The sequence below is a fragment of the Marmota marmota genome, unplaced genomic scaffold (assembly GCF_001458135.2).
Source record: "Marmota marmota marmota unplaced genomic scaffold, marMar, whole genome shotgun sequence".
NCBI lineage: Eukaryota > Metazoa > Chordata > Mammalia > Rodentia > Sciuridae > Marmota > Marmota marmota.
In genome coordinates this window covers 35,827,805-35,850,147 of record NW_025999900.1, presented here as the reverse complement: position 1 = coordinate 35,850,147, position 22,343 = coordinate 35,827,805, and the positions used below count along the sequence as shown (strand labels likewise).

Here is a 22,343-nt window from a genome sequence, read left to right as displayed (position 1 = left end):
ACACAAAATAGAATGCTATGGTAAATATATATGTATTAATCACACTCCTTCAATAATTATCAATTATCAATTATGGGGAGCCACCTGTGGCCCCTAGGCTGAGCTTGCCCCCTTGCCACCTGGAGCGATGGGGGTACTAGTCTGGCACACACACGAAAACTGAGAAGGGCAAGTGGCCTTTACCCTCTCTTCACAATGGAGCCTGCTTCAAGCCCTACCTGGGCATTACCTAATGGAGATGGGCAACCCCCTGAAACCTGATTTCCTTGCCTTATTTGGTGAAGAACATTCCATTGAACCTCCTTTTATGTGTCTTTTATTAAAGATAATCCAGGCTCTCTTTCCAGCTGACCCCAGAGATCTCAGAGCCATCCCTGATTCCCACAAAAGGTATTTCTGTGTATTGCATGTTTCCCTCACCGTTTCTTAGTTATGCAGCCAGTTCCTTTGAACCCAGTTCATATCACCAACCTGGCCAGCTGGCGATAATCAATGATCCATCTCTTCATATCACTTACTCTCTTACCCCACTCAGCTGAATTGTGTTAAAGCAAATTCCAGTGACTTGGGATATGCTAACTGGTAGGACACTTACTTAGTATGCTGAAGTCCCGGGGTTCAATCCTAGTACCATTTAAAAAAAAATTGAAAAAGAGCAAATCTCAAACATTAGTTGTATCATCCACAAATAATTCAAAATCCATCTCTAGGATAAAAATCTAGTTTTTAACACAAATATAATTATATTTTCACACCTAAAATATCTAGCAGTATTATTTGTTTGTCATTGAATAATATCTTGATAATACCAATTCTCTGAGATATTAATTAATTTGAATAAAGATCAATATTTGTTTTGGGTTGTTTTTATGTGTACTTGAGAAGTATTCTCTCAGTTTTTGGTGCACAGTTCTACAGACGTCAATTAAATCAAATTTATTTAGCTTCTCTATATATTAATATTGCCTTGGCAATCATTGAGAGAGAAGTCACTAAAATCTCACTACAAGAGAATTTTTCAAATTCTCTCTATAGTTGTATTAATTTTTGCTTTATGCATTTGATGTCAGCAACTGATTGGAAGTTTAGATCCATTATATCTTACTGGAATCAAACACTTTATCATGATTTCAAGACTTTCCTTGTCCCCAATTCTGCTTCTTGTTTTATGATAATAGCTTTTCCAGCTATTAACATAGATTCCTAAGTTTATTTTTGTTAGTATTTTCCTGGTACAGATTTTTCCTTCTTTCACTTTCTAACTTTCTCTGCTCTTATATTTAAGTTGCTATCTTTAGAAAAGTGTGTTTGTATTTTGTATTAACCTTACAATTTCTACATTTTTTTCATTGTTCTAACATTTTCATTGTTTTTACAAAAATGTTAGTACAAATTTAAATAATAAAACCCAATAATAAAACAAAAATTGGTCCTTTAGTTCATACACTTCATATTTTTAATTCAGTGGGCCTGAGTTTGGGGTTTTTTATTGAGAGATAATATTTGCACATCTGTATGGGGTTACTATAATAACTTGATAAATGTATATACTGAGTAATGATCAAAATGGTAAAAAGCTCTTCCATCTCCTCAAACATTAATCATTTCACTATGCTGGAAAATTTTATGTTCTTCTAGTTGTTTTTGAAGTATATCATAGATCATCATAGACAGTAGTTACTCCAGGAAGCGTTCCCATAGGAAACCAGAACTAATTCCTCTTACCAAACTGTGTTTTGGTGTCCTTTATCAAGCTTCTTTCTGTACCTTCTCCCCACTACATTATCCGGTCTCTACTGACCACTATTCCACTCTGTTCTTCAATGAGATAAACTTTTTGTTTTTCACACATGAGTGAGAAGCTGTGGTATTTGTCTTTCTGTGTCCAACTTGTTTCACTCAAGATAATGACCTCTAGTTCCATCCATATTGCTGCAAGTGACAGGATTTCATTCCTTTTTTATGACTGAATAATATTCTACAGTGTTTATGTATCACATTTTCTTTAACTTTTTAAAGTTAACATCGTGGACACTTTGGTTGATTTCACAATCTTGGTTATTGTGAATAGTGCTGCAATGAACATGGGCATGCAGGTGTCTCCTTGATATGCTCACATCATTCTCTTTGGGTATATACACATAATAGGACTGCTAAATCATCACCTGGTGATTCTATTTTTAATTTTTAAATGAATCTCCACACTGTTTCCTGAAGTGGTTGTAATAACTTACATTCAAAAGTTTTCCCCGTTTATCATCAGAATTTGTCAGTTTTTGTCTTTTTGATAAGAGCTTTCTAACTATGGTAAGGATATCTCACTGTGGGGTGTTTTGTTGTTGTTTAGTTTTTGTTTTTAGGATGGGGTTTATATTGCTCAAGCTGACTTCAAACTCCTGGGCTCAAGCCATTCTCTAGCCTCAGTTTCCCAAACAGTTGAGCTACAGATGCATGTCACCAGAGTTAGCTTCTTTGTGGTTTCGATTTGCATTTCCTTAATGATGAGTGATAATGGACATTTTTGGCTATTTGTATGTTTTCTTTTGAGAAATGTCTATTCAGATCTTCAGTTTATTTTTAAATAGGATTATTTGAGTTCCTTATCTATTGAGACTTTGGAGTTCCTTATCTATTCTGGATATGAATTCCTTGTTGGGTGAATTGCTTGAAAATATTTTCTCTTAATATTCTGGTTGTCTCATCGCTCTGTTGTGCCCTTTGCTGTGCAGAAACTTCTTAGTTTGATAGAATCCCATTTGTGTATTTTTACTTTTGTTGCCTGTGATTTTGGGGTCTTTCTAATCAGTGAGTAACAGCCATTTACATGTTTTCATATTTTTAATAAAGTAGTACTTGTTTCCATCATTTAAACTTTAACTTTATATTTGTGGTTTTTTTTTCTTTCCCCTTTGTGTCTGGGGCAAGGGGGTTCAATTAGTAGTGGGTATTTTTCTTTCTTGTTTTAGTCCCCCCTCTATTAGTTTGGATATCATCTGCTCCTTTTTAAAATAGTTCTTCAGAGTTTACCTTGGAAGTTTTATCATGCAAACTTCAAATCTAAAGTTAATCTGTTACTTAATCCCTGTCTTTAAAATTTAAAAATACTCTTAGATTAAACCTTACTGGCTTACACTGAGCATGCTGTGTTTTCATCACTGTGATTAAAATACCTGACAAGAACAATTTAGAGAAAGAAATTTTTATTTTGGGCTCAGAGTTTCAGAGGTTCAGTCCATGTCAGTCAACTCCAAACCTCTGGACCTGGGGTGAGGCAGAACATCATAGCAATAGCAGAAGAATGTGGCAGAGGAAAGCCGCTCAGCTCATGGCAGCCAGAAAGGAGAGAGAGAGAGAGAGAGAGAGAGAGAGAGAGAGAGAATGAATGAACAAGCAAGGAGCCAGAAACAAAAATACAATCGCCAATAGCATGCAGCATCTACCTGCAGTTACCACCCAGTAGTCAATCTGCACAGTTACAGCTCTAATAATTTAATCATTTCTCTTCTGAATATTCTTGCATTGCCATGAGCTTTTCAAAGACAACTCAGATCCAAACCATAACACATGCTATCATTGGCCAATATTTTAGCTTGTATATATTTTTTTAAAAGCCACTATTGGTACTGCTTTTTATGGTCAGTATTTATTTAGATTAACTGTATGTCAACTACCTAACATCATTGGTCACCATCCCTTCTTGCATCTCAGAGCTTCCTTCTGAGATAATTTTCCTCTTCCTGCGATGCATCCTTTAAACTAAAAGGTTCTCGGTGATAAACATCTGCAATCTAATCCTGACCTTACTCTTAAAGAATAGCATACTTACAATTCTAGGTTCATAGTTCTCTCAGCATTTTGAAAATATTTTCCAGTAGATTATGTTTTTTATTACTAATTTTGAGAAGTTTTCTCAGTCTTAATGTTATTTCTTTGTCAGTAACTTCTTTTTTTCTTCTCTCCTCCTCCTCCTCTTTCTCATTTTCCTCTCTCTCTCCCTCTCTATCTCTCTCTCTCCTTCTTTTAAAATCTTACTTGACAGTATTTCCAAAACATACCTGTTTATGCAAATGAGCCAGACTCCAATTTTAAAAACCAGTTCTCAGAACCTTCTAGAGATTTTGATTCAGCCAACCTTGATTGACTCTGCTCCCTGGTGATTCTGTTTTGTTAGGAAAGTTTGCAGATCACTGTCTTTACTTCTGTGGAGTTTTGCTACAATGTGCCTTCATGTAAGCATATTTCCATTTGTTTTGTTTAATGAATATTTAATTTTCTTTTTTATGGACTCATGTTTTTCATCAGTTCTGAAAAACTCTCAGTCATTATATTCCCAAATGCTATTTAGCTACAGTATCTCCTTCTGCAATCCCTGTTTAGCATATCTTAGACCTCTAATCCTGTCCACTCATTTCTCTTACTTCTTTCATCGTATCTCATCCCTTAATCTCTCTATACTGAATTCACAGTCATTTCTTCACATTTATCTTTCAATTCACAAGCATCTAATTTGCCATTTAATATATCCACTCAGGTATTGTATCCAATAATTATATCATTTCATTTACAAAAGTTGTATTATGTTCTTTACCTAATCTACTCTTTTTATGACTTTGGTTCCTTGCTCATTGTTGAATTTCTCTTTAATTTCTTTAAGCATTGAATACTTCAATATTTATCTAATAATTTTCACTTTGAGGACATTGGAGCTCTGAATCTGTTGTTCATTTTCTATCCGTTTGTAAGAGAAATATATTTTTTTTGTATGATGAATTCTTTCTTTTTTTTTTCTTTTTTTGTACTGGGAATTGAACCCAGGACCTCTTTGAGTTTTGCACCCCTAGCACCCATTCTGGTTTCAGCTTTCTATTTTTTCTTTGTTTTTGTCTATTGATGTGTCTGTTCCACGAACATTTTTCTTACATTCCTGGGAATCTTAACATTTCAATAACATATGCTTGCTGTAATTCATCTAGAATCCAGTTTTATGTCAGTGAGAAAACACATCAGACTAACTTGTCTGCTATTCTACCCAAGAAGGACATTTTTGTCTCTGTCTTATCTGCTGTATATCCTCTGTAGCACCCAGTATGGGGCTTTGCATTAGGTGTATACTCAACATATTTCAAACTAAATTGAATTGAATTATAAGTGTCAATAGGTATAAGACACAAGAAGCATGTACCTTGTAAGACATAGTATGTATAATAATTATCTAAGATACAAAAATGAAAACCTCAAATTCTAGGTCAAGCTGATATGACACTAATTGTTTTATGGTCACGAGATTGTGCTTATGAGTAGAAGCATTTATGTCATTCGAATACCTTGGCATTCAAATTGTTGCTCACAATTCTAGAATGTTATAAAAACACATAATTAGCACTTATGATTCAAAACAAGGATGGTGAGATTTGGGTCTTGTTTCTTGAGTGACAATGGAATTAGTAACAGCAAGAACAGGTGGCTTAGGGCATCCTCATGTCAATGCTTATGAAAGTAAACATGAAAGATTCAGTTGCATTCAGCAATTATTACCTCTAGGATCTGGTGGGTTCTCTAAGTACTAAGCTCAAAGGACAAAAGTCAAGAGAACTTAATAGAGCAAGAAAATGCTGAAAATACATGGAAATATATGAGGATTTAAAACCTAGGTTTTAATTACCACTGTCCAATACATAACAAACATATTCAGTTCTCTCTACTTTCTGGGTCATGGGGGTGGGCCGGTGGGGGGAAGTAATCTGACAAAATTTCAAAGGAAACAGCAAATCAAGCCTTCATTATCCTACCTATCCAGGTTTCTCTTAATTTTTCTTCACTAACTGTCAACTCAGAGTCCCCTTAAACACAGATATCCTCTTTCAGTAGCCAACCAAATATGTTCTTTCAAACACAAAATTGCTAATATGAAACTAGTTCACTATCTTGTAAATTGTAAAAAAAAAATTAAATTTAAAAAAATCTGACTCTTGAAACTTCACTTCCCTTTTATATTTTGTTAGAATTCATAGGTATCAGTTCCAATTACTCAATAACAGAAAAACTGTATAACACTCATTTAAGCAATAAAGACATTTAATAATCTCACAAATAAGAGGAGGCAAGGCAATTGCAGAGGCTGAGTAATAACATTAATCCTCACCATGCACAAGCTTCTTTTCCTCTTTGTCTCCAACAATTTGTCAGCAGAGAAAGTCATAAAAAGATGCCATAGGTAAGCTCAAGGAAGAAGGACATGAGGAAATGAGCAACAATTTCACATTTTTTCTTTTACAAGGAGAACAAAGCTGTTCCCAATGCATCCAGACCCTTCTTACATTTCATTGATCAGAACCATGTGATATGCCCAGCACTAATTTGTAAGAGAGATAACCTTAGAAGACGTTGTTTGGCGATAAGTGCGATAAGTGTTGGGTTAGTCATCCAAAAACATCTGCCACATCCTATCAGGTCCTCATTCCCCAAAAGAGATTATTGGGTGACACTCCGTAATATCCTTATTACTTATTATTCTGTGTTCCATTAAGATAAGTTCAAAGTAGCTTCTAACCCTACACAAGTGCTAAAGAAAGCTGAAATCTGTAAAGAGCTATAGAAAACTGTCTCAAAGGCAGTGGGATTGACACTGAACAGGGACAAGGCATTTTATTGCTTTTGCTCCAAAAAGTACACTGTAGATTTTTCTTCCTTGCAAGTGTCCTTGGGGAAATCAAGATCTTGCAGCTGGTACTTCTGAAAAGAGATGGACCCCTGCCACTGACAGTGTTATGGGCAATTACAGGCAGTTCCTTAAAGCAAGTGGCTTTTGTGTCTCATGGAAACATTATGTTCTGAAACATCAGTAGAAATTCACTTTCCTCTCCCTGAGGAATAAGGCCCTGAAGACCCAGCATAACATTTCTGTGGATCCTACACATGCAATGTCTACAGAACCACTGACTAGTCTGTCCAACAACAGAGAAAGAATCTTAGAAGAATCTACCATAAATAGTACAATGCCTGGATACAATTTTTCATCTATTCTGCACCAGCTCACAAGATGGCAGTGTTTCATTTTGAATGATTCCAGTGGGTGGGAGGGACTTGAATTTAAATTAGAATGAAATGATACTTTGTTTTCTGGTTGGCCAAATAGCCAAATTGTTATTTCTCTTTCTCTCCCTCTCTCTCTCTCTCTCTCTCTGTGTGTGTGTGTGTGTGTGTGTGTGAGAGAGAGAGAGAGAGAGAGAGGTGGGGTGAGTGTGTATGCTTGTCTGCACTCACTGGGGATCAGAGAGGGGGTTCCAAGAAGAAAAGGAAACTCTTAGGACACTAAATCATATTTCCCAGGAAAACAAACCTAAGAATTGGAGGATGGAGAAGTGGGCACAGACATCTCTAGTGATCGTTTGGCTTCAACTGAGCTGTGAGTAGAATTTCTACAAATGTCAGGGACTACCAGAAAAACCAGAGGATTGTGGCTCAGAAATGAAGAGGGAAAATGACCTTCATTCAGACTTTCTGGGAGCCCTGTGTAGTTCCAATGGAGAGTAGTTATAAACACTTTGCACACTTGACCTGGTGTCACTCTCTGTGGCTTACGTTTATGTATTACTTGTTCATTCCTTTTACTTGTTCATTTCTTTTCTACACAGGGGTGAGCAGTGAGGACAAGGTGGTACAGAGTCCCCCTTCTCTGGTTGTCCATGAAGGAGACAGTGCAACTCTCAACTGCAGCTATGAAATGGCCAACTTTCAAAGCCTACACTGGTACAAGCAGGAAGAAAAAGCTCCCACTTTTCTGTTTATACTAGTTTCAAGTGGGGCAGAGAAGAAGTTGGGAAGATTAAGCGGCTCCTTAAATAAGAAACTTAGCACCCTGCACATCACAGCCACCCAGCCTGGAGATGCAGCCACCTACCTCTGTGCTGTAGAGGCACAGTGCTCCCTAGTCACCTGCAGCCTGTACTCAAATGCTGCAGCTGAGACTCTGTAACTGTAAGATAAGGAACTTGCCAAATTCCTCAAAAATAAGCTATAAGGAAAAAAGTTATTGGTCAAGATCTTTGCGACCATGATGACATTTACTTATGAAATCTACTAGGTCCTAACTCAGCCTGAACCATATCACTGCATTCACAAGCTTCCCTGTGCTTTTCCATGGGATTCAGTGCAGCTAATATATTTAGAAAGCCACTCAGATGATACCAAATCCATTACCATGATATTATTCCCCATGGTAGAAAGAAAGTGTTTTTATCTGGATTATACTACTTGTACATGCACTACCCATCCTAACAGCCATGGATGGTCCCTCTTCCATCTAGAAGAGACACATTTATAAACAGAGTTCTACCTGCAACTTTTCTTGCTGGATCTATTAGCAAAGAACAAAGGTTGGGAATCAGGAGGCATCATTACTTGAGTCAAGTGAAAGTTTTCCTTCCCCATGTGCAGTGTTCTTACTTATCTTATTCATCTTAGGGTTATGGCCTGTGTTGGGTGCTTCATAAAAATGGTGGCAGGATGGGAAGAATAGACGAACTCTAGATAGGGCAGAGGGGTGGGAGGGGAAGGGAACTGTCATGGGGTTAGAAATTGTGGTGGAATTTGATGGACATCATTATCCAAAGTACATGTATGAAGACACAAATCGGTGTAAATATACTTTGTATACAACCAGAGAAGAAAAATTGTGCTCTATATGTGTAATAAAAATTGCAATGCATTCCACTGTCATATATAAATTTAAAAAAAGTAATTAAAAGAAAGAACATTACAACCAGTTTGAACACTTAGTAATTTAAGCAGCCTCCCAAAAGAAATGGACTACAATAAATCATGAAAAACTAAAATAAACTTAGCTTAGTTATATTATGGTATATTCTTTCAATAAAATACTATTATCAACACATATGTTTGCAAAAGTTTGCAATGAAAGCTACTATTTACAGAGAGCAAATACTGTGTACCTGGTATTTTGCAAACATTACCTCCTTGAGTTCTCAAAATAGCTCTGATAGATTATCAGTATGATTTTCAGTTAACAGATTAATGTAACTCAGTAAGATTATGGTTCCCCCAAGACCACTCAGACAAATTGCTAGCAGACTTTGAAATGAAGTATATCTAACTCCAAATGCTGTTTTCTTCACCTCATGCCCCCATGTTAAATATCTCAGAGGGAAATCCCTCAGAGTATGATCATAATTATGTATAAACATTTACACAAAACACTGAAATAACATGTTTGACATAAATAAAATAACATATTCACAAAAGCACATGAATAGAATAGCACCAAAATTTTACAGCAATATTAGTTGTCTTCGAGTAATGGATTAGGGTTGCTTATTTTCTGTTTTATAATATTTTTTGTTTTTCAAATTGTCCACTATAAGCTGAATTCTAAGCATATTTTAGACAGAATCTATATGTAATGTAATATTTATAACATATTTTAACAATTGTCCTATGTAAATGGAGTGCTTTAATACCCAATCTCTGTGAAGGAGAGTATAGGCAATGAGGATTATTTGGGCTCAGGAGTTTGTTAGAAATTTCATTGCAAATTGAGCACAGTTGTGATGGAGAGAGAGTGTAAGAAATGGGCAGAGAATTGTTCCAAGGGACAGAAATTATATAAAAATTAATAGAATAAATCCTACAATGTTTTAGCCTACAAATTCCTCTGACCATTTTCTTGTCTTCCCTCCTTTTGTATCCATGCCAAAATTTTTTTTAAAAGCAAGCAAACAACAACACAGAAAGAGAGACAGACAGACAGACCAGGTAATCCAGAAGGGTGGAGAACCTGCCTTTCACTTACCTAAGACTCCAAAATAGAAATGGAAACTCTAGGTTAGTCTCCCCAATGTTCCTGGCTGAGGGCTGTTAACACAAAAAGACCAAGCATGGTGCAAACTTCATGGATCAGCACAACTTTTATTCAGCAATGGAGTGTTGCCTCTGGTGGACCCACTTTACTGATGGAAAATGAGCCACTGGCCAAAGCGGGAGTCTGTGCTTATATACGCTACACTGAGAGGTGACTTAATTATTGACAAGAGTATACCAGGTTAGGCACTCTGGAAACAGGTTTGTGAGAATTTGAAATTTGTTTTTATTGGGAAATGTTTTTACTTGGAGAAGAATGGAGGGTCTGGGGTCATCACTCAATGCTTATCTCTTTCCTTCCAGGGTCCCATTGTCCTGTCACTGAGAATGGATTTATTTGGGGAAGGATCAATGCTTTGGCTCCCTCCCAGAGACTGCCATTCTAGGTTTGATGGATATTCCCTTTCCAGGGACTGTCTTGTCACTGGATGATGTTTGCTTTCTTTCTAGGGATTGACCTGTCACTAGGAAAGGATGTATTGGGAAAGAATCAATGTATTGCCTTCTTCCTCACTTCCTTTTCCCAGGCCACACACTATTTTGGGTTTGTCATTTTCCATATCTTACAAGGGCTAAGAAGAGTTCACAATCTAGGGTCTGAGGTTGTGGCTCAGTGGTAGAGTGCTTGTCTTGCATGTATGAGGCACTGTGTTCGATCCTCAGCACCACATAAAAAATAAATGAAATAAAGGTAGTGTCCATCTACAACTAAAAAAAAAAAATTGACAATTTAAAACACAGAGACTGAACTGTCTTTGAAGGAGATAAACAGCTGGAATAGGGAATGTTTTGCTGCTGCTGTTGTTGTTGTTTTGTTTTTTCACTCATTTCTGTTTCCCACTGAAACAAAAACCAAACATAATTTACATCCTAAAAGAGTAACCTCTCATTGAAATAACATTTATTGTAAGACAAATTTTGTAATTTTATAAAAGAAAAAGTAACAAAGTAAATCTATAACCTCACCCTAAAGAAATAACCACTATTAACTGTTTTAATATTTTATTTCCCATTCACTTGTGTTCATAATCTTGAAAAAAAAACGAGTCTAGAAATATGTGGTGAATTCAAATTATTTCAAATACAGGATGAAAATTTCTCAAAGTCATTGTAAGAAGAGTTGTTTCTGTACCTTTGAAAAATCTCTTTATGTAGTTGAGCTCCTCCTACTTCTGACCTGTGGGTTATAAGAACCCTCCAGAATACTCCTTCCCGTGGTTTGATTGTGACATACTAGCAATGTAAAGCATCCAGTGAATAAATAAGGCCATAAGTCAAGAATCCAGAAGAAATGGTGAATAGTAAGTTTATCTTCACTTCACTTCTAGCACTAGCCTTTCCAGGTAAGGGTCCTGTCCAGTGCCTGAGCTGCTCTCCTGGAGAAGCCCCTTATAATGATATTGATGTGTATTTGATGTTTCAGGGCCTGAGAGAGCAGACAGGATCACATCCCAGGAGATAGAAGTATCTGGAACAGAAGGAAAGAAGTCTGTAAATCTGCTTTGTAATTATGATGTCTCATCTACAGGCTTTGCTGTTCTCTACTGGTTTCGGCAGTATCCAAACCAGACACTAGAATGTATTCTCTACAGAGGATGGAGATACCATGGAAAAGGAGATGCCAACTTTGCCCTAGAAAGGTTTTATTGAAAGAGTAAAGTGAATTTGATAAATTTTTACATTGGAAATCTGGTTCCTGAAGATGCTGCCCTTTATTACTGTGTGCTGAAAGGCACAGAGAGAACATTTCCATCAGGAGCTAGACAAGAATCTCAGTGCACAGCAAAAAGAGACACACAGGACCACACAGAATTTTTTTTTCCCTACTGGATCTGCAAAGGTGCTCTAACTATATAATAGCTATATGATTATAGGCAAATAGACTAAGCTTTGGAATTTTAGTTTCCTGAAGTTTGAGATAATAACTCTGCTTTATAGGCTGTTACAAAACATGATTTCAACACTTCAGTCAAATGGTAGCACATGAATAAAATAGCAACAAAATTTTACAGCAACATTAGTTATATTTGAGTAATGGATTAGGGTTGCTGATTTTCTGTTTTATAATATTCTTTGTTTTTCAAATTGAACACTATAAGCTGAATTCTAAGCATTACTTTAAACAGAATATATATGTAATATAATATTTATAACATATTTTAACAACTGTCCTATGTAAGTGGAGTGCTTTAACAAACCCAATCTCTGTGTAGAAGCGTACACTCAGACATGTCCCAGACACTCAGCAAATGATAGATTTTTTTTTCGTCTCTCTCAACTACTTTGGCCTTCTATAAACCTTTTATCATCTCAAAATTACCTATATGTTACAAAGAACAACAATTTTAAAAAATAACTAAAACCCTAAGAAAACTTATCCAGGACCTAAAGAATGCCTGGCTTTGAAGTACATGCTCAGCAATGCCAGCAATTAGAGGAAGCAGGGCCCTGAGGCACCAGTTCCTGTGCACAGTGGCTCTGGGTATTGGAAATTTCTCATGATCTAAATGGGAACAGGGGATAATTCTTCAATAAGACTAAAGGGAAGAGGAAGAGGGTCAGCAGGGGTGGCTGTTGGGTGAGGAGAGAGAAATTGCTTGGATGATTATGTCCAGGCTCCTGCATCAGTTCTACTTTCCCATCCCGAGATGGGAGGGAAAGTAGAACTTTTTAAAAATTTAAAAATTTTTAAATCATTTGGAAGAATTTGGATAGAAACTTTACTAAATGTTCTTCAACCATTTAATGAGCCAATTATTAAGAACATGGATATGCTCTTGACATAAAAATTAAGTAAAATATGGAGTCAATATTAGAATCATGCTGTGTTTGCATTAATACCAAATGCTTGAAGCACATAGATTTAAAAAACTGAAATCTTTGATGCAAAAATGAAAATATGGATTTATGATATTCTATTTCTCAGCATTTTAGTTTTTATTTTTTATGAAATAATTATAATCCTGTTGATGCAATGAATAAAATTTTAAGAAGGATATTAGCTCCAAACTTTGTGTGTAGGGTTAGCAACCCCAGCTCAGTACTCTGAGCTGTACCTCAGCCCTTGGACCCTGGGGCACCAGTTTTATGGTTCACTGCACCATCTTTCCCCAACTCTTCTTCCTTAGTTCATCCCTCAGACCCTCTGACAGAGCATCCACTGAAAAGTTCTTTGTGTCTCCAACCCACCTTTAGTGTGGGCAAACAGAAAAAGCTACCTTCATTCAGTTCTTCTCTTTTCTCTGTAGAAGTAAGGGGAGGTTTAAGTGCATGAGACACTCAGGTCATAGGAAAACCACCTTCAGTTTTAAGGAAGAATGATTAGGTAATCTTTATATCCTTACACTGGGTTTTGTCTTAGAATTGTTTAAAAACAATTAAGTATATATTTAAGTTCATTCAACTTATCTTTGTAAGAGATGAATGTCTTCTCTTTTTAAAAATGTTATAACATTACAGATAAAGTTAGGTCCTCTCTTCTCACTCTTCATCTTGTCTCTGTTCCAAAAGGCAAAAGCTGCTTTGGGTTTGTAATGTATATTTTAGACCCTTTATCATAATTAATATGGACATACTCATGGAAGCATATGTATTTACTTTGTGATACATACAATGTTAACATATGGTATGTTTTGTTCAACATCTTTCTCTTATTTTATTCAACAAAATAGACTTGAAGAATAGCCAGATTGAAGGGCTCCAAGCCTCAGCATTAGAACAGGACTCCCCCAAACTCCTGACTACTTGCCCATGCAGGTCTCACAAGTGCCTCGGCAGGGCCACCAGCATCAGGACTGGAGCAGAATTCCCAGACGCAGCTCTGAGCAGGACACTCAGCCAACTACCCATGCATAGGAACTCTGGCTGCCACCCTCATGTGGACCCCCATCTAGCAACATGGTGTTTCCCCGGTTGTCTCTATCTTGGGACTCTGCAGCAACTACCATAGTCCCCTATGCACAGAGCCTGCCTGCACCTGGGACATCACACAGGCTCTGAAGACAGCAGACAGCAGCACTACTGCCCCCAGCACTCATCTCTGAATGCATCACACAACACCATCACCCCGCCCCCCCCCCCCCGGCCCAACCCAACACCCCATTGCTGAAAGCAGCAGCCTCCATCTTGGGTCAACTCCATCACCATCTTTAGTTAGGGGAACAACCAGTTTGGAATACCGGATCGCCAGGTGCCCATAGTTTCTAATTCCCCCCAATCCCCAGCAGTCACTAACTTGACAGACTGACTGCACAATTCAAAACAGTTCTCCGTGATAGGTGTGTAGCCACCAGAGTGCAACACACACAAGCCTTCCAGACAGAAAGTTTCCTCATTAGGAAATAGAAAGGGAAAGAGTGAGGGAGATACACTTTAGAGACTAATGTAGACAGCAGGAACTGTGAGGTCTACAGGTGAGATTTAGGAGATAAGATCTGGCACCCACATCACAGGAGCAGACCCCAAAGGAGATCCTTGAGGTGCAGTCTCCCATTAGGACCAGCAGGTGCCATACCCCACTTCCAGGTGCCCTGCACCTAAGACCAACCCTCACACCCTGGTAACCCCCACCATCCTGAAGGCAGAGATAGCAGCTAAGAACAGACAACCCCACCTATTGGATGAGAAGAGAAACAAGAAAGATACTGATCGCCAACCCAAACAATCCTTGTTTCTTCCTTTGAGTTTTTTTTTTCTTCCCCTCTTTCTTCTCCCACCTTCACATTCCCAACATATGTGAAACCAAGTACTTGAATTAGGATACTTAGGACTGGGAAGTCTGAATAGTATACTACAGTCATGTTGTATATACTTTTTTTTTCTTTTTCTCCTATTTTTACATTTTTCTTTTTCTCCTAAACTTACATTTTCTTTATTTTTCTTAATATTTATATGTGTTTGTTTTATGTCCTCTAGGTCTTCCCACTTAATTGTCTACCCAAAATTACCTCCTCTCTCTTCTCCTGCTATTAACCTTCTTTTTAAGATTCCTCTTTCACACTTTCTAAGATATAATAACTGCATATCCTCACCTCTTACTCCTTCAACATCTCATCCTACACCTCACTCCCGGCTCTTTGTCCACCATCAGAAAATATAAACCCATTTGCAAACCTACTGGTTATATTGTAGATAATAATTGAATTCACCATTTCTATATATTTGGGCAAACTGTAAATATCTTAATAGCAAATATTTGTTTTTAGGTTGTATATTATTTATATTGGGATCCATCAACATTATCCTTTACCTCAAAGGAGAAATAGTGGAACCCTGCAAGGGCCCTATAAGCCTATAGGGTAAAGTGATAACACCTCAGTCCCACAGAGCTAGAAGGGTAGACACATGAGCAACATGAGCAACATGAAAAGACAAGGGAGGAAAGTGCCCCAAACAATCCATGGTTAGCACAGCAGAAGAAATCACAGAGAAGGAGTTCAGGATGGACATAATTAAAATGTTCTATGAATTAAATACAGGCAGCAAAAGATCATTTTTAGAAAGAACTACATAAGCAAATACAGGAAGCAAAAAATTACTTTAATAGGGAGATAGAGGTTCTAAACAGCAACAACAACAACAACAAAACCAGAAATCATTGAAATGAAAGAAACAATAAACCAAATTAAAAGTTCTATTGAAAGCATCACCAACAGATTAGACCACTTGGAAGATAGTACCTCAGACCATGAAGACAAAATATATAATCTTGAAAAGAATGTAGACCACACAGTGAAAATGGTAAGAAACATAAGCAGAACATTCAAGGAATATGGGAAAGCATAAAAAGAACAAATCTAAGAGTTATTGGGATAGAGAAAGGCACAGAGTTTCAAACCAAAGGAATAAACAACCTATTCAATGAAATAATATCAGAAAATTTCCCAAACATGAAGAATGAATTAGAAGATCAAATACAAGAGGCTTACAGGACGCCAAATGTACAAAATCACAACAGATCCACACCAAGGCACATTATCATGAAAATTCCTAGCATATAGAGTTAGGAGAGAATTTTGAAAGCCACGAGAGAAAGAAATCAGATTACATATAGGGGGAAAACAATTAGGTTATGTGCAGATTTTTCAACCCAGACCCTGAAAGCTAGAAGACCCTGAAATGACATACACCAAGCTCTGAAAGAAAATGGATGCCAACCAAGAATTTTGTAATCAGCAAAATTAAACTTTAGATTTGATGATGACATAAAGACCTTCCATGATAAACAAACATTAAGAGAATTTACAACTAGAAAGCCTGCACTACAGAAAAACATTCCATGAGAAGGAAATGAATAACAACAATGAAAATCAACAGAGGGAGGTATTACACTAAAGGAAAAACCAATCAAAGGAGAAACCAAGTCAAGTTAAATACACAAAAATTAAAAGTGAATACACTTTCTTCTCAGCAGCACATGGATCCTTCTCTAAAATAGACCATATATTATGCCACAAAGATATTCTTACCAAATACAAAAAAGTAGAGATACTACCCTGCACTCTAACAGATCATAATGAAATAAAATTAGAAATCAATGATAAAATACAAAATAAAACCTACTCCAACACCTGAAGACTAAATAATATGCTACCGAATGAACAATGGGTTACAGAAAACATCAAAGAGGAGATTAAAAAATTCTTACAGGTAAATGAGAACATTGATACAACCTAGCGAAATCTCTGGGACACTATAAAAGCAGTACTAGAGGAAAATTCATTGCATTGAATTCATTCCTTAAAAGAAGAAAAAGTCAACAAATAAATTACATAATATTATATCTCAAAGCCCTAAAAAAGAACAAACCAACACCAAAAACAGTAGAAAATAGGAAATAATTAAAATTAGAACTGAAATCAGTGAAATTGGAACAAAAAAATTGAAAAAAATTGTCAAAACAAAAAGTTGGTTCTTTTAAAAACAATAAATTTGACAAACCCTTAGCCATGCTAATGAAGAGAAGGAGAGAGAAAACTCAAATTATTAACATACATGATGAAAAAGAAAATATCACAACAGACACTAGAGAAATACAGAAGATAATTAAAAATTATTTTGAAAACGTGTACTCCAATAAAATAGAAAATATCAAGGGTATTGACAAAATTCTAGAGTCATATGATTTGCCCAAATTTAATTTCAAGCAATAAAATAGAAGACATCATCAGAAGCCTACCAACCAAGAAAAGCCCAGAACCAGATGGTTACACAGCTGAGTTCTTCAAGACCTTTAAAGAAGAACTAATACCAATACTCTCCAATTTATTTCAGGAAATAGAAAAAGAGGGAGCACTTCCAAACTCATTCTATGAGGCCAATATCGCTCTGATTCCAAAACCAGGCAAAGACACATCAAAGAAAGAAAACTTCAAACTAATATCTCTAATGAAAATAGATGCAAAATTTTTCAATAGAATCCTGGCAAATCGAATACAAAAAGATATCAAAAAGATTATGCACCATGATCAAGTGGTATTCACCCCAGTGATGCAAGTTGGTTCAACATATGGAAATCAATAAATGTAATTCATCACATCAATAGACTTGAAGATAAGAACCACATGATCATCTCAATAGATGCAGAAAAAGCATTTGACAAAATACAGTACACCTTAATGTTCAAAACATTTGAAAAACTAGGGTAACAGGAACAAATTTCAATATAGTAAATGCTATCTATGCTAAGCCGCAGACCAATATCATTCTAAATGGAGAAAAATTGAAAGCATTCCTTCTAAAAACTGGAACAAGACAGGGATGCCCTCTTTCACCACTTCTATTTAACATATTTCTTGAAACACTGGACAGAGCAATTAGATGAAAGAAATTAAAGGGATACGGATAGGGAAAAAAGAACTCAAATTGGCACTATTTGCTGATGATATGATTCTATACCTAGAAGACCCAAAAAATTTCACCAAAAAACTTCTAGAACTAGTAAATGAACTCAGCAAAGTAGCAGGATATAAAATCAACACCCACAAATCAAAGGCACTTCTGTATATCAGGGACAAATCCTCTGAAAGGGAAATGAGGAAAACTACCCCATTTACAATAGCCTCAAAAAAAGAATAAAATACTTGGGAATCAACGAAAGATATGAAAGATCTCTACATTGAAAACTACAGAACACCAAAGAAAGAAATCAAAGAAGACCTTAGAAGATGGAAAGATCTCCCTTGTTTTTGGATAGTGAGAATTAATATTGTCCAAATGGCCATAGTATCAAAAGCACTATACAGATTTAATGCAATTCCGATCAAAATCCCAAAGGCATTCCTTATAGAAATAGAAAACATAGCCATGAAATTCAATTGGAAAAATAAGAGACCTAGAATAGCTAAAGTAATCCTCAGCAAGAAGACTGAAGCAGATGGCAGAGTAATAGTAACAAAACAGCATGGTATTGGCACCAAAATAGACAGGTAGACTAATGGTACACAATAGAGGACACAGAGACTAACCCACATAATTACCACATATATTAGACAAAGGTGCCAAAAACATACATTGGAGAAAAGATAGCCTCTTCTACAAATAGTGCTGGGAAAACTGGAAATCCATAAGCAACAAAATGAAATTAAACCCCTATCTCTCACCCTGTACACAACTCAATTCAAAGTGGATCAAGGGCCTAGTAATTAAGTAATTAAACCAGAGACACTGTGCCTATTAGAAGAAAAGGTGGGCCCAAATTTCCATCATGTCAGATTAGACCCTGGCTTCCTTAATAAGACTCCTATAGGGCAAGAACTAAAATCAAGACTCAATAAAAGTAAGGAATTCAAACTAAAAAGCTTCCCCTCAGCAAAAGAAACAATCAGTGAGGTGAATAGAGAGCCTACATTTGGGGAGCAAATTTTTACCACACACACATCAGATAGAGCACTAATCTCTAGGATATATAAGGAACTCAAAAATCTTAACACCAAATAACCCAATCCATAAATGGGCCAAGGACATGAACAGACACTTTTCAGAAGATGATATACAATCAATCAACAAATATATGAAAAAAATGTTCAACATCTCTAACAATTAGAGAAATTCAAATGAAAACTACTCTAAGATTTCATCCCACTCCAGTCAGAATGGCAGCTACTAAGAATACAAACAACAATAAGTATTGGCAAGGATGTGGGGGAAAAGGCACACTCACACATTGCTGGTGGGACTGCAAATTGGTGCAGCCGATATGGAAAGCAGTATGGATATTCCTTGGAAAACTGGGAATGGAACCACCTTTGACCCAGCTATCCCATTCCTCAGTTTATACCCAAAGGACTTTAAAAAAAAGAAATGAGAAGAATATTACCACTAAATATGGAAGAGAGGTGAGAGGGAAAGGGAGGGAGAAGGAGAATTGCACGGAAGATGAAAGGAGACTCTCATCATTATACAGAATACATGTATGACGATATGAAGGGGGAAAAAAGAAGTGTGTCACATTAGATTGGGTAGAGAGAAGTGATGGGAGGGGAGAGGAAGGGAAGGGGGCAATGGAAGGACATCAGAATAAAACAGACATTATTATTGCTGTATGTATATAAGTGACTGTATGACCAATGTGATTCTGCAACGTGTACACTCAGAAAAATGAGAAATTATACCCCATCTGATTCAAATGTATGATATGTCAAAATCATTGTACTGTCATGTGTAACTAATTAAAACAAATTTTTTTAAAAGCATACTACAGTGACTCAGTCACATCAATGTTTATAGCAGCACAATTCACAACAGCTAAACTGTGGAACCAACCTAGATGCTCTTCAGTAGATGAAAGGATAAAGAAAATGTGGTATGTATACATAATGGAATAGTACTCAGCATTAAAAGAGAATAAAATCATGGCATTTTCAGGTAAATGGATGGAGTTGGAGAATATAATGCTAAATGAAGTTAGCCAATCCCAAAAAAACAAATGCCAAATGTTTTCTCTGATATAAGGAGGATGATTCATAGTGGAGTTGGGAGAGGGAGCATGGGAAGAATAGACAAACTCTAGATAGGGCAAAGAAGTGGGAATGGAAGGGAGCAGGTATGGGGGGTAGGAATGATGGTGGAATGAGATGACCATCATTACCCTAAATAAATGTATGAAGACACAAATGGTTTAACTCTACTTTGTTACACTATAATGAAAAATTGTGCTGTATTTGTGTGATATGAATTGTAATGCATTCTGCTATCATATATAACAAATTAGAATAAATAAAAATTAAAATTAAAAAATAAAAAAGGAGTATCCAGGGTGAAAGAGATCATCTCATTCTCTATTCATATAAATCATTATGTTGGTATATTTTATTTAGTAATACCAATAATAACAATATTATTTCTCCATTTAGTAGAGAACCAAGACCCAGAAAGATTAACCCATTGAGGTCACACAACTAGCAGAAGACAAAATAGAAGAGAAATCAAGTCTTCAGACTTTAATTAGAAGATTTTTTAACTTCAGTCTAGGCTTTTTTGTTGTTATCATTTCCCACCTCTATTATGCATAGTCTTGTGAAGGCTGCCTTTGCAGAAAGCTAATCTCCTACACACATCTGAATTTATAGATTCTCATACAAATTACCTCTCATTTGGCTCTGTTCTTTTGGTTATTTGTTAAAAAAGAGCAAAAGCCCCTCTCCTCCATATGTGATCAGTGCTGCCAATTTATCCCTTTACTCCTTTTTTCCTGGAAAGCCTATGTATATTTAAAATGCTCAAGTGTGGTGAATACAAATCCAATATTTGCCTGGCATGTGGCACATTCCTGTAATCCCATCAGCTTGGGAGGCTGAGGCAGATGATTGCAATTTTAAGGTCAACCTCAGCAATTTAGTGAGGCGCTAAGCAACTCATTCCTAAATAAAATAGAGCTGCAGATGTGGCTCAGTGGTTGAGTTCCCCTGAGTTAAATCCCTGGTATTCTCCCACCCCACCCCACCCCCCAAAAAATCCAATATTTGTTTTCTAAAAGGAAACAACTATGAAAAACAGCTTGAAACAACTATGGAGAGTGCAGACATGATGGAGAGTCTGCACATTCTACCCAGAAGCCCAACTTCTGGCTCTGGGGTTGCTACGATGATCCAGAGAGGCCCATGAAGCCTGAGCTGAAAGGATTAGAAACCAGAGAGCTACAAAACTAAAGTGTGGACAGGAAACTGGTAACCATTTCAGGAAAAAACTTCCCAAACTGCATTCATTGAACAATGCTCTCAATCCACGGTCCTCGAATCTTCTTGCACCTTCAAATGTTAGCAGATTAAAAAGCAGCTAATATTTTTCTTTGAACTTTTCACTGATATATATCAAATTCTAAAAATAATAATGCTTATTGCTATAAATGAAATAATAAAAAGACACGTAAGAAACAATCCTTACTCACCTGCTCTCTTCCATCCTTACTGAGGACAACAATGTTAGTAACTGGTAAATGTTTTTTCCCACCAAGCCTCTGGCCTGGATAAGTACAGGTAAGCATGTCTCCAGTGAGATCAAACATCTGTTTATAAATTCATGGTCAACTTGACTTTCCCCTCTGTGAGTTCCCTTGTGTATATTTGTCCATTTTTCTTTTAGGTTATTTAATTCTCATTAATAAAGTATATGCTAGCAATATCAAAATATCAACATTTTTGATATTGCTATCATTTCCTATCATTTCCCTAGTCTATTTGTCTTCTGACTTTGTTTATGGTATGTAGCTTGGAATCTTTTGCCTTTGGATATTCTCTAGATTTTATATAGTCAAAAATGCTTGGGGTTTTCTTGGTTGTTGTTTCTTTTGTTTTTGTTTTTGGTTTTCTTTTTGGTGCTGGGAATCAAAATGCAAGGCCTCATACATGCTAAGTACTCTCTATCACTATACCTCTGGCCTGTCTGTTCTCTTTGCAGCCTCTGGCTGTCCACTCTACTTACAGATATCTCCCATAATCCACATGTTCCTATATTTTTCAGCCAATAGTCTTATTTTGTTTGGTTTGGTTTTTGTAACGGGGATTGAACCACGGGAGCTTAACCACTGAACCACATCCTCAACCCTTTTTATTTTTTGAGACAGGAACTCACTAAATTGCTGAGGCTGGCTCCAAACTTGCAATCCTCCTGCATCAGTCTCCCAAGTCTCTGGGATTATAGGCATACACCACCACATCCAATTATCATTTTTACAATAAAAATTGTAACATTTCAGAGATTGATGCTATTTCCCATAATTTCAATATCTTTGTCATATTTTATGTTCCTTAAACATAACCAAGTGGTGTGACTCCATATTAAGAACTTTACCTGCCACCAAACATTACAGAACAGTGCAAGAACCACAGTGGAGTTAGATGTTGATAAGAATAGTCACTGAATTCTCCCAGGCTATTTGCAAAAAGAAATTCTTGACCACTTTACTGGGGCAAGAGAGGACAAACTAATTTGATTGATTGAACAAAAGAGATATTAGAGGGAAGACTAGG

General features: G+C 36.5%; 1 gene segment (V, D, J or C); it reads left to right on the top strand.

The window, feature by feature from the left end:
- The first annotated feature begins 7,162 nt into the window (after nt 1–7,162).
- On the top strand, nt 7,163–7,975 carry LOC125615196. The segment is given in 2 exon segments: nt 7,163–7,405; nt 7,635–7,975. Coding segments are annotated over 2 exon segments (501 nt in total).
- Nucleotides 7,976–22,343: the final 14,368 nt, after the last annotated feature.